This window comes from Mustelus asterias, chromosome 11, assembly GCF_964213995.1.
Source record: "Mustelus asterias chromosome 11, sMusAst1.hap1.1, whole genome shotgun sequence".
Classification (NCBI taxonomy): domain Eukaryota; kingdom Metazoa; phylum Chordata; class Chondrichthyes; order Carcharhiniformes; family Triakidae; genus Mustelus; species Mustelus asterias.
Window position 1 is genome coordinate 74,756,331 of NC_135811.1, and position 13,459 is coordinate 74,769,789.

Genomic DNA, 13,459 nt, shown 5'->3' on the forward strand with positions numbered 1-13,459 from the left:
AGAGAACAGCCCTAGCTCCCTCAACCTTTCCTCATAAGACCTACCCCCTCCAAACCAGGCAGCATCCTGGTAAATCTCCTCTGCACTCTTTCCAGCGCTTCCACATCCTTCTTATAGTGAGGTGACCAGAACTGCACACAATATTCCAAATGTGGTCTCACCAAGGTCCTGTACAGTTGCAGCATAACCCCACGGCTCTTAAACTCCAACCCCCTGTTAATAAAAGCTAACACACTATAGGCCTTCTTCACAGCTCTATCCACTTGAGGGGCAACCTTTAGAGATCTGTGGATATGGACCCCAAGATTTCTCTCTTCCTCCACAGTCTTCAGAACCCTACCTTTGACCCTGTAATCCACATTTAAATTAGTCCTACCAAAATGAATCACCTCACATTTACCAGGGTTAAACTCCATTTGCCATTTTTCAGCCCAGCTTTGCATCCTATCTATGTCTCTTTGCAGCCTACAACAGCCCTCCACCTCATCCACTACTCCACCAATCTTGGTGTCATCAGCAAATTTACTGATCCACCCTTCAGCCCCCTCCTCTAAGTCATTGATAAAAATCACAAAGAGCAGAGGACCAAGCACTGATCCCTGCGGCACTCCGCTAGCAAACTGCCTCCAATCCGAAAATTTTCCATCCACCACCACCCTCTGTCTTCGATCAGACAGCCAGTTACCTATCCAATCGGCCAACTTTCCCTCTATCCCACACCCCCTCACTTTCATCATAAGCCGACCATGGGGGACCTTATCAAACGCCTTACTAAAATCCATGTATATGATATCAACTGCCCTACCTTCATCAACACACTTAGTTACCTCCTCAAAAAATTCTATCAAATTTGTGAGGCACGACTTGCCCTTCACGAATCCGTGCTGACTATCCCGGATTAATCCGCATCTTTCTAAATGGTCGTAAATCCCATCTCTAAGGACCTTTTCCATCAATTTACCAACCACCGAAGTAAGACTATCCGGTCTATAATTACCAGGGTCATTTCTATTCCCTTTCTTAAACAGAGGAACAACATTCGCCATTCTCCAGTCCTCTGGCACCATCCCTGTGGACAGCGAGGACCCAAAGATCAAAGCCAAAGGCTCTGCAATCTCATCCCTTGCCTCCCAAAGAATCCTAGGATACATTTCATCAGGCCCAGAGGACTTATCGACCTTCAGTTTATTCAAAACTGCCAGGACATCCTCCCTCTGAACATCTATTTCCTCCAGCCTATTAGCCTGTAACACCTTCTCTGTCTGAATTGTTCACAGCTCTGAAGAAGAGTTGTACGAACTTGAAACGGTTACTGTTTCTCTCTCCACAGACACTGGCGGACCTGCTGAGTTTTCCCAGCATTTAGTTCACACTGCTTTATTTTTTTTAGCTACTTGATGAACTTTTCCACCATTCACACTTTGCGTTTATTCCTAAAGATTTTATTCTGGATGTACTGCTGACAATCTCTGGTCTTTTCTTAGGCAAGCACCATGAAATTGGCAAAATCATTCAATCTTTCAGATTGATCTACGTGACACTGCAAAGATGTGATCATTTTTATCTGATGCCCATTTATACTTGGTCCAGTTTTAGTCCTGATTGCATACAGCTCACTTCAGTTTGCATTTTGCCCATTGCAGAATTGTTATGGTGCAGAAGGAAGTCATTCAGCCCATTGCGTCTGTACTGGCTCACCAACTGAGCATTATGACTTAGTGCCATTCCCCTGTAACTCTGCACATTGTTTCTATTCAAATAATCATCTAATATCCTCCTGAATACCTTGATTGAACCTGCCTCCACCACATTCCCAGGCAGTGCATTCCAGACCCCAACCACTCGCTGTGTGAAGTTTTTTTTTACATTGTGTTAGCTTCTTTTGCAATTCACTTTAAACCTGTGCCCTCTCATTCCTGATCCTTTATCAGTGGGAACAGTTTCTCCCTACCTAATCTGTCCATCCCCCTCACGGTTTCGAACATTTCTATTAAATCTCCTCTTAGCCATCTTCTCTGCAGAGAGAACAGTCCCAACTTCTCCAATCTATCCTGATTCCTGGAACTATTCTTGTAAACCTCTTCTGCAATCTCTCCAAGATGTTCACATCCTTCCTATAGCATGATGCCCACAATGGTACACAATCTAACTGAGATCTAACTAATGTCTTGAAGTACAGCAAAATCTCCTCCCGTACTTTATGCCCCTATTAATAAAGACCAGGATACTGTATGCTTTATGAACTGCCCTCTCCATCTGTCCTACCTTCAATAACCTATGCACTGCACACCCAGGTCCCTCTGTTCCTGCACCCCTTTAAGAATTGTACCCCTTATTTTATATTGCCTGTTCATGTTCTTCCCACCAAAATGCATCACCTCACACTTATTTGCATTGAACTTCATCTGCCACCTATCTGCCCACTCTACCAACTTGCCTATGTCTTTTTGAAGTTCTACACTGTCCTCTAATTAGTGCTTAGACAAGGCCTAACTGTGAGGTCCAAATTTCCAAGTTGTGTATCAACATTGTATTTATCTTGAGAAACATTATGGAGGTAATATTTTCAGTGATGGTTTCCAGCCCATCTCCTTTTAACACCAGTGTAACACTAACCCATAGCCTGCCACCCTGACACTACAGGTCCTCCCCTTGGTTGAACCATTTCCATTTCCATTATGACACTGAAGAGAAAGAGGTCACACATAGCATTCTTTCATTCCCCCTTCAGTCTTTCAAAAGTGAATCATATAAATTGTTGTCAATGACAATGCCCTGTAAGAGAACACAATGCATGAAGTCTTGATATCATGTTACTACCCAGAACATGCTCTCCAAAAGTTACTAAAAAGATCCTTAAAAGTCAATGTACATATAAACAATTTTTAGTCTTTGTATTTATTGGAAAGCTGCCTCACCACAGAACCCAACTTCCAATTCAATGGAGTTACCATTGACCAGTAACTCAACTGGACTTGCCACAAAAACACAGTGGCTACTACAGCAGGTCAGAGGCTAGGAATATTGTGGCGAGTAACTCACTTCCTGACTGCCCAAAGCCACTCCACCATCTACAAGGCACAAGTAAGGAGTGTGATGGAATATTCCCCACTTGCCTGGATGGGTGCAGCTCCAACAACACTCAAGAAGCTTGACACCATCCAGGACAAAACAGCCCGCTTGATTGACACCGCATCTACAAACATCCACTCCCTCCACCACCGACACTCAGTAGCAGCAGTGTGTACTATCTACAAGATGCACTGCAGCAATTCACCAAAGATCCTTAGACAGCACCTTCCGAACTCCAACCACTTCCATCTATAGGACAAGGGCAGCAGATACATGGGAATACCACCATCTGCAAGTTCTCCTCCAAGCTACTCACCATTCTGACTCGGAAATATATCGCCGTTCCTTAGCAGTCACTGGGTCAAACTCCTGGAATTCCCTCCCTAACGGCATTGTGGGTCAACCCACAGCAAGTGGACTGCCACGATTCAAGAAAGCAGCTCACAACCACCTTCTTAAGGGCAACTAGGGATGGGCAATAAATGCTGGCCAGCCAGCGACGCCCATGTCCCACAAATTAACAAAAAAAATTCTTCCAGTTGTTTGGAAGATGTGCTTGATGCTGCAACATGTCAGAGTACATTCCACACATAGTTAAGCTGAATTTTCTTACTTTTTCCTTTTACAGATCAGTGTGAGAACCACTTTCCTCCAAATTCTTTAGTGCGGGCCATTCATTAAATTCAGTGCTGTGTTGCTGCTTGTTAAGATTTATATTATCCAATATACTGCAGCGCTGAAGGAGTGTTGCCCTTTGGGAAAGACCGTCTTTTGGATGAGATGTTCATCTGTTCTCTGGGGTGGGCACAAAAGATCTTTTGGCATTATTTTTGAAGTAAAGCATGGGGGTTTGCCTCAGTGTCCTGGGTAATATTTATCCCTCACCCAAATCAAAGTGCATTATTTTGTCATTCATCTCATTTGGTTTTCCAAACCCATGACCTCTACCATCTATCTAGAAGGACAAGGGCAGCAGATAACTGGGAACACCACCACCTCGAGGCTCCCCGCCAAGTCACTCACCATCCTGACTTGGAAATATATCACGGTTCCTTCACTGTGTCAAAATACTGGAATTCTCTCCCTAACAGCACTGTGGGTGTACGTACACCTCTGGGACTACAGAGACTCAAGAAGGCAGCTCACCACCACCTTCACAAGGGCAACTATGAATGGGCAATATATGTTGGCCTAGCCGGTGATGCCCACAGCTCGTCAATCCATTTTTAAAAATCTGCTTTGTACAAATTGGTTGCCACATTTCCTACATTACATTGACTGCCCCTTAAAAGCTTTTAATTGGCTATCAAGCATTTTGCAAAATCATGATAGATAATATACAGCTTTTCCCATTCATTCTGCAGTTTGATCTTTAATCATTTCTAATAATTTTTGATCTTGGTTTGAATATCTCCTTGAAGGCAGAGATGGTCTCACTGGTAAGATTTCATTGCCTATAAAGCTCTTTGTAGCTCTCTTCATCTTTACTGGCTCCTGATCTATTGGCTACAGATTTGTGATGTACACTTATATGGGTGAATGGAGATGATACAATGGAATATTTTGTTAGGTTTAGGATTTATACAGATTAATTCATATGTTACCAAAATACTGGGTTTCCAAAAAAAAAACTGGTCTTAAAAAAAGCAGATTTTCTAGCTTCATTACATTACCACTGAATATTTTCTGAACTATTTGCCACTGGCAATCACAACGTATCAAGTGCATAAGCGGGACAGAATAGCACCTGCATGCCCTGCAGACTTAAGTTTTAGCAATCAGTTTGATTTGCTCCTTTACTCCCTCTTTGTAGAATTTCCCTTCAACAATTACTCCACAACCCATGCCAATGTTGTTTGAGAGCTGGCCAGTATCAGGCAGACAGCAATGCTGGTATTTACATAGCGCCTTTGACACTGAAATATCTTAAAGCTCTTCATGCAATCATTTTGGGAATGCAGTGACTGTTAGATAGACCAAAATGGAACCCATTCGGTTTCGGTAAAGTGCAACACAAGGCACTGGATGAGTGGCCTTCAGGAGGTGAGGTCATTATTGGTAAACAAAACCCCAGGCCAAAATGGGAGGTTTTGTTGCACAATAAATTCCTACTTGAGGATTATACCTAAAAGAACTAGTCTTGCTGCTGAAGTCGCACAATGGTGATGAAATGCTGTTTGCCAGATTAGTGGTGCACGATCTTATTTAAGACAAGATCAGAGAAGGTGCAGGAGTAGGCATTTGGCCCATCGAGCCTGCTCCAGCATTCAATAAGATCATGGCTGATCTGACTGTGGCCTTAACTCCACTTTCCCGCCTACCTCCAGAATGCTCGCAGATCAAGTGTTTCCAACACAACCTTGACTATATCCAATGACCCAGCCACCACTGTTCACTGGGGAAAGAGAATGCCAAAGGCTGAAAAACTCAGAAAAAAATTCCTCTTTATCTTAGTCTTAAATGGGAGACCCCTTATTTTTACATTTTTCTCCCGAGTTTTAGATTCCCCCACAAGGGGAAACATCCTTCAGATCCATCCTGTCAAGCCCCTTCATAATCTTATGATTCCATGAGATCACCTTTCATTCTTTTAAATTCCATTGAGTATAGACACAACCAGCTCAATCTTTCCTCAGAAGACCATCCCTTCAGCTCAGGAATCAGCCTTGAGAACCTGCTGAATTGCTTCCAATGACCGTGTCCCTATTTAAGTAAGGAGACAAAATTACACAGTATCTAGCTGTGTTACAGTTGTAGGCAAACTCTATTGTCTTTGCAATTAAGGCCAACATTCTATTTGCCTTCCTAATCACTAGCTGTACCTGCTTGCTAACTTTTTGTGATTCATGTACAAGGATACCCAGATCTCTTTGCACCAGGGCATGCTGGTATTTAACTAATATCCTGCTTTTCTATTCTTCCTCATATATTCCCACATTGTACTCCATCTGCCAGATTTTTACCCACTCAACATTTGAGACCTATGGAAAACTTACAGTAATAGGAACATCTCCACCCTTTTGATATTATCCTACCCTACCACTTTTTCATCATATTGAATGTTTTTTTGATTTGATTTGTCACATGCATTAACAAGTGAAAAGTATTGTTTCTTGCGCACTATTAGTACAAAGCATACCATTCATAGAGAAGGAAACGAGAGTGTGCAGAATGTAGTGTTACAGTCATAGCTAGGATGTAGAGAAAGATCAACTTAATGCAAGGTAAGTCCATTCAAAAGTCTCACGGCAGCAGGGAAGAAGCTGTTCTCGAGTCTGTTGGTACATGACCTCAGACTTTTGTATCTTTTTCTTGAAGGAAGAAGGTGGAAGAGAGAATGTCCGGGATGCATGGGGTCCTTAATTATGCTGGCTGCTTTGCCGAGGCAGCGGGAAGTGTAGACAGAGTCAATGGATGGGAGGTTGGTTTGTCCTCTTTCGTCCCCTTCAGAAATACCCAATCATCTCTTTGAATCCATCTCTTTGCATAAGTCAATGATTTTCCCTGGTGATTTACTCAATCATTCTAACACCCTCTGTGGAAAAACAATTTCTATTCAACTCTTGCTTTCCTTTCCCAGGTATTCCAACACTTCAGTATAAATTTTCTAGCTTCACCTTTCACTTGTGAAAACTTCAATCAGATCACCTCAAAATTTCTTGGGAGTCAGTAAAAAATACCTTCCTCGACCATCCATCGACAATCTAATCTCAGTCTCTCTCAGCTTGTATCTCAATGTTCTTCCACCTTCTACAAATGAAGAGAGTAATGACAATTTAAGCTGATCTCAAACTGAAGTGCCGGCTGTATAAATAAGGAAGCAGCCACTTTATTTCTTTCAGTTAAACTTGAAAAAGCCAAGCACGAGCTTGGAAAATCCAACGAGTGCAGTCTTTTTTCTTTCTTGCATTCGTGCTGTCCAAGTGTATGATATTGAATTTACAGCGGCAGTCTAAAGAAAATCTGATTGTTTGCAGATTTGACACCAGCTTTCTTACATTCTGTTCCATCAGAGCAGTGTTCAGCTGGGAAACTCAACAATAATGAGCAGCAAATGGGTCAAAAAGTTGGCTGACAATAGCATTTTCTTGTTCAGCACAGTAAATGAGACCACCCTGCAATGTGATCTACACATTATATTCCACCGCCCCCCCCCCCCCCCCCCCCCGCACCACCACCTTGCTCAGGTTGAGTCCATCAGTTGATAGCTATTTGTTATATATTTAAGTGGTTACACGATTGCTTTAAAAACAGGTTACATGGCTTGATCGTGAGATCATTGGGGTGTTTCACATGCTTCTGTCTCAGCTTAATTTTCTGTTCAATGCAAAGAACATTGCGTCAAATAAACCTGTTATGCGTTACTTTGAGTCTATGTGTGCAAACCAGGTTTTTCTCTTTCTGTTTTAAACCCACAAGCCCTAACTTACATAGTTAGGGCACAATGCCATTACATTAAGGTTCAGGTCCAAACTAAAAGAAAAGCCTTTACCATATGCACAGTTGGCAGATTTGAGCTGCAAGGTTGGGTTCTTTGATGCTAGCTGATATGACAAGGACTTAGATAACCACCTCACCTGCTCCTGTCCTTGTCAGTGTGAATTACATGCAAGGCCACGATTGTACCTTCACAGAAAAACAGATCAAATTGTGGAATGTAATCGCAGAGAGATCCAAGATCCTGGACTCCCAACTAATGAAAAGCATATCTAATACAACCACTCTGCTGGATATTTTGCTCCTGATTTTGGTGACACTTCAAACAGAAGTGGGCGGCACAGTGGTTAGCACTGCTGCCTCACAGCACCAGGGACCTGGGTTCGACTCCCAGCTTGAGTCACTGTCTGTGCAGAGTTTATACGTTCTCCCAGTGTCTGCGTGGGTTTCCTTCGGGTGCTCCGGTTTCCTCCCACAGTATGAAAGACGTGCTGGTTAGGTGTATTGACCTGAATAGGCGCTGGAGTGTGGCGACTAGGGGAATTTCACAGTAACTTCATTTGCAGTGTTAATGTAAGCCATACTTGTGACTAATAAATAAACTTTCAACAGAAGGTATCCAACCAAGTCTGTCATATGCATCTTTATTATATCATTACAGCAGCATTCAACTCAACATATATTAAACAGCACATTTTCACTGTAAAAAGATTTACATCACCATGGAACAGAATTCATCACAATTTGAGACACAGGGCCAGCAAGGATCTACAAAGACTATGTGGGCATAACCATGGAGTGATGAAGCCCATTAATTTACACAGATAGGTCACAGGTCACCTCAACTACCCAACAGAGAGCCAACACAGAAAAGCTTGGTTTTTATTTGATTCTTTTTAATACTTACACATTGTAAACAGCACAGAAATAAATACAGTACTGAAGGTAAGTTTCATTCCCAAACAAGACGCCAATAACATTTATCAGGAGACATCTGCATTTCAGGTTTTGGTTTGAACATTTCCATAATTTTCCCAAAATTGCTATTTAAATGGAGAAGAGTTTCAACAGGTTAAAAAGAGAATTCCAGAAAGTGCTGGTCCAATGCTTTCCAAAGCATTTTCTAGTTTCTGTCAATACTGTGAACCAACAACACAATGTGTCCCTGAAGTGATTTGACTAAATTCATTCACTCACTACAGCATTTAAAGAGCTTCAAATCTCAGATCCTTTAAATAAAAACATGGGATATGGAGCAAGGGTAAAAAAAAAATAGAAGATATTCCAGCCACTTCAGTCGTTGAGCTTCCCAGAAAGATCTTTAACCAGCATCGGTTTTTGGTCTCTCTCAACGAAGTAAATTCCATGACGTTCTGATGAGTATTTGGAATCCATGGCTGCGGGAGGGGGGACGATATGGTGGTGTGTGAAGACTACCACAGCCTAATAGCATTATGTTTTCTAAAATGTTTGGCTCCAGATGGAAATACATATAAGATCTATTTCAACAACTAGTTAGAAAAGGGTAGGCTGGTCAGATGATGCTTCATAACTGAGGAATGATGCATGATTACTACTCCCAGTCAAGCAAGACTGACAAAGTTAAGCTGCCCATTATTACTCAAACTTGTGCTTAAAAAATAGTTTTTGATTCACTGAAAAGTTTGCTAGAACTTCCGAATACTGTTTCCATTCCACTTCAATTGCTTTGTTGGACCCTCGATTGTCCGGTGCTGGGAGCTCACCCGAAATGTGACATGAGTAAATGTGATGCCGGGGTATGGAAACAAAGGAAAAGAAGTGGCTTTTGCACATTGTACAAAGAATTGCTGAAATGCATAAGCACATTTCTATAGTATTCGCATTAAGTCAATGTAGTTGGTTCCAATTCAAAGAAGTCATAATTTGCCGAAAGTATAGTCTATCAATAGTTTCCCTTTTCAATTATACTTTCATCAGGTCTATGGTCACAGGTTGGTGGAAAACCACTAATGGAGATTTGATGGATTTAGGGGCCTGTTTACGGTGACATTTCTCTGTGGTTCTATGGTGAATGCTTCATTCTCAAGTATTGTTGGCCTTTTCCAGAATCCATGCATGTAACTGTTCAGCTGAAAAACATTCTGCACGTTGATCTCATGTTTTCAGCACCGGCTGAGAATATCCTTGCAATGTCCTCATTCCAGTAATTATTTAATTCCTTTTTGAAGGTTACTAATGAATCAGTATCCACCACATCAGGCTGTGTCTTCCAATTATAAACCACTCATATACAAAATGCTTTTCCTTATGTTGCCTCCGAGATTCTTTGTCAATCTGGGCCCCGTTACCAACCCTTCAGCCACTGGACACGGTTCTAAATCATTCATCATTTAAATCTCTTGGGCTTCCTTGCTACAAGGAGAACATTCTTGCAACACTGCTCTTAAAATGCTTTTGACTTTGATGATCACTTAAATTAAGTAATTAACTAATTTTACACAACATCAGCTCCCTGATCCACAGGGAACCTGAAAACAGGTGAGATTCTGATCAGTCTACTGTACATTTCCACCAGTTGCAATTTCCTTTCTAGCTCTCCAAGCTGCAGGGGCATTAAGCGTAAATGGCTAGAAAGTACCAGCATTCCTTCTAGAACTGAGATTTGCACAGAATTCAATTGCTTCAACCAATTATTCCTGCGAAGTGCACGATCAGGGAGAGAAAAAGACAGCAGGAAACAATGGTCAAGTTGATAAAGCATTTGGCACCAGTGTCACAGGGACAGAAGGAAATGCCAACTCACTGCAATTCAACAAACTACAGCAAAACGTGTGCAACGTAAGCACAGATCGACAAGACAGAGGAATCTAGCAGATATCGAACACAAGGCTTTGGTATATATCCTACATTATCCAGGAGAAAGCTCCAATTTGTGCACAATTACACCAAGCTGTATACTTTTTAAATCAGCAGGGTATAGGGAATTAGAACTCTTTTTTAAGAGGTATTAAATGTGGAGGGCGGGGATTGCTTAATAAACATTCGCAGTATAAGAAGCGATTCCAACTTTGGTATTTTGATTACATCAAACTCAGAATCCTCACCAATATTAAACGTACATGTTACCCAAAGAAAATTCAACCTGGAAGAATCAAATGGAGTTTAGTCTGTGGTCCCTGTATTGCTGATAAAAGACTTGCTTGGAAACAGTATACCCGCCAAATGCAACCACTCCCTATTTACATGTGCAACCGTGCACACAAATCCCGGTTGTAAGATTTACCGCCTCTCCCAATTCCTATAAAGCAATTTACTTTCGGCTTCCATGTAAAGGACCAACCTAACGTACTCCAAGGCTCCAAAGCAACGATGCTGGCTGGGTTTACATAACACCCTTACAATGCCATTCGCCCTGCATGTGTGCAATTTAGTGATATAATGCTCAATCTTACTCGAGGTGCTTGGGGAGGTAGGTATGATGGAAAGGCAATGAAAGAGCTCTGCACAGCAACAAGTGAAGATATCCATGAAGAAATTTAGTAGATTTTCAATATTAAAAACCAGTAAAACCAAGAATGCGGATGTCTATTTTTTAAACTTTAAGACACGTAAGAGAATTTTCTTTGCAAGGAACATGCAAAATGCTGAGTTTTTAGACTGAAGATTCACTTTTCCAAGTTGAATGGCCATGATAGTGCTTCATTTGTCAGTCGCTATTCACAGTGCCGACCAAATAATCATTCCTGTTTGTAATCCCAATTATCCCGGCGATGAGGGTCACTGCAAGATACAACAAAGACAAATCAGCATTGAAGATTATTTTGGGGAGGGGTGGAGGGAAGGGGTAGCTTTATTAATGCTCCGTCACAAGCGGTTTGTTAATTCAACTCTATTATTCCCATGCTCTCTGGTCCTTGCACCCTCCATAAACATGAGCCTATCCAAAGCTCTGCCACCCATATCTCAACACTCTCTTCATCCATCACCCTTGTGTTTGTTGATCTACGTTGATTCCTGGTCTGGCAATGCCTTGATGTTAAAATTCTCATCCTTGCTTTCTAATCAGTCCATGTACTCTCCCTCTCCCCTCCAGCCCTACATACTGTTCAAAATCTCAGTACTCCTCTAATGCTGGACTGTTGTATATCTCAAATTTTCATCACACCACCAGTGGTGGCTGTCCCTTAAGTTGCCTGGTCTTAAACTGTGGAATTCCCTCCTTAAACCTCTGCCTATTTCTCACTCGCCCTTCTTTAACATACTTATTCAAACCTGCATCTTAGACCAAGGTTTTGGACATCTGCCCCAGTGTCTCCTTATGAGGTTCCATCTCAAATTTTATTTACAATACTCAAACTCCCTTGGGATGTTTTACTATATTAAAGATGCTGTATCACAGAACCATAGAGCAGGCGGCACGGTAGCACAGTGGTTAGCACTGCTGCTTCACAGCTCAAGGGACCTGGGTTCGAATCCCGGCTCGGGTCACTGTCTGTGTGGAGTTTGCACATTCTCCATGTCTGCGTGGGTTTCCTCCGGATGCTCCAGTTTCCTCCCACAGTCCAAAGATGTGCGGGTTAGGTTGATTGGCCATGTTAAAATTGCCCCTTAGTGTCCTGAGATGCATAGGTTAGAGGGATTAGTGGGTAAATGTGTAGGGATATGGGAGTAGGGCCTGGGTGGGATTGTGGTCGGTGCAGACTTGATGGGCCAAATGGCCTGTTCCTGCACTGTAGGGTTTCTATGATTTCTATGAGTAGTACTGCAGAGAACATTGCATACTGCACTCAGTCTATTTAATCTGTGCTGGCTCTTTCAGAGAGTTATCCAATTAGCTTCACTCCCCTGCTCTCTCCAATATCCCTGCAAACTTTCTCCTTCAGGCATTTATCCAATTTCCTCTTGAAGGCTACAATTGATTCTGTATGCACCACCCTACCGCGTAACCCCATGCTTTACCATGGCCAATCTATCTAACCTGCACATCTTTGGAGTGTGGGAGGAAACCGGAGCGCCCGGAGAAACCCATGCAGACACGGGGAAAATGTACAAACTCCACACAGTCACCCAAGGGTGGAATTGAAACTGGGTCCCTGGTGCTGTGAGACAGCAGTACTAACTGCTGTGCCACCATGCCATTGCATGTTTGCTCTGTGCTATGCTAATACCTAACCAAGCCCCAGACCATCCTGGCTTAAAACTTCACTGTTGCAGGATCAAAATCCTGGAACTCCCTCCGTAACAGTACTGTGTGTACACCTACATCACATGGGTACAGCAGTTAAAGATGGCGACTCACCATCTTCTCAACAGCAATTAGGGATGGGCAATAAAAGCTGGCCTACCCAACAACACTCAGATCCCATTGCAGAGCTTTAAAAAGTCCATTCCATTACCAAAACCAATAGTTTTCAGCAGTTTTTGTTTTGAATGGTGTGAATGAATATTTATATTAATCTGGGGATAGCATCAAAAGACCATACGATGTAGGCGCAGATGTAGGCCATTTGGCCCATTGAGTCATTCAATGATCTGATATGATAATCTTCAACTCCACTTTCCTGCCTTCTCCCCAGAACCCTCGATCCCCTTTCTTATTAAAAATCTGTCTATCTCAGCCTTGCACATACTTAACAACCCAGCCTCCATAGCCCTCTGCAGAGAAGAATTCCACAGATTCACTCCCCTCAGAGAAGCAATGTATATAATGTTTATTATATATTATGTACCATGTTACGCTAGTCAGTTACTTTATCTAATAAGCTTTTGAGAATTTGGTTTGGCATTTAATTAACGACATATGTATATTACATGCATCACATTACTGTGCTTTCCTCAATACCAAAATTCACTCAGGTGAAGTGTTTACATTAATAACATTTCCACTTTTGGGACGTTTCGAACAATAGAACGTCCTAAAGACACGGGAGATTGGAAAAAACAGTAAGAAAAGCCAATGGGGAGGTGA

General features: G+C 42.1%; 2 protein-coding genes across 2 annotated transcripts in view; one reads left to right on the forward strand and one right to left on the reverse strand.

Annotated features, from left to right (window-relative positions):
* LOC144500596 (ADP-ribosylation factor 2-like) overlaps positions 1-13,459 on the forward strand; it is a 384,154-nt gene that overhangs the window by 85,074 nt on the left and 285,621 nt on the right. The window lies entirely within an intron of this gene.
* nsfa (N-ethylmaleimide-sensitive factor a) overlaps positions 8,128-13,459 on the reverse strand; it is a 221,599-nt gene continuing 216,267 nt past the window's right edge. The window contains exon 21 of the mRNA XM_078223761.1: positions 8,128-11,271. Within this exon, the coding sequence (XP_078079887.1) occupies positions 11,229-11,271 (43 nt within the window). The 3' untranslated portion in view covers positions 8,128-11,228. The remainder of the gene's footprint in view (positions 11,272-13,459) is intronic.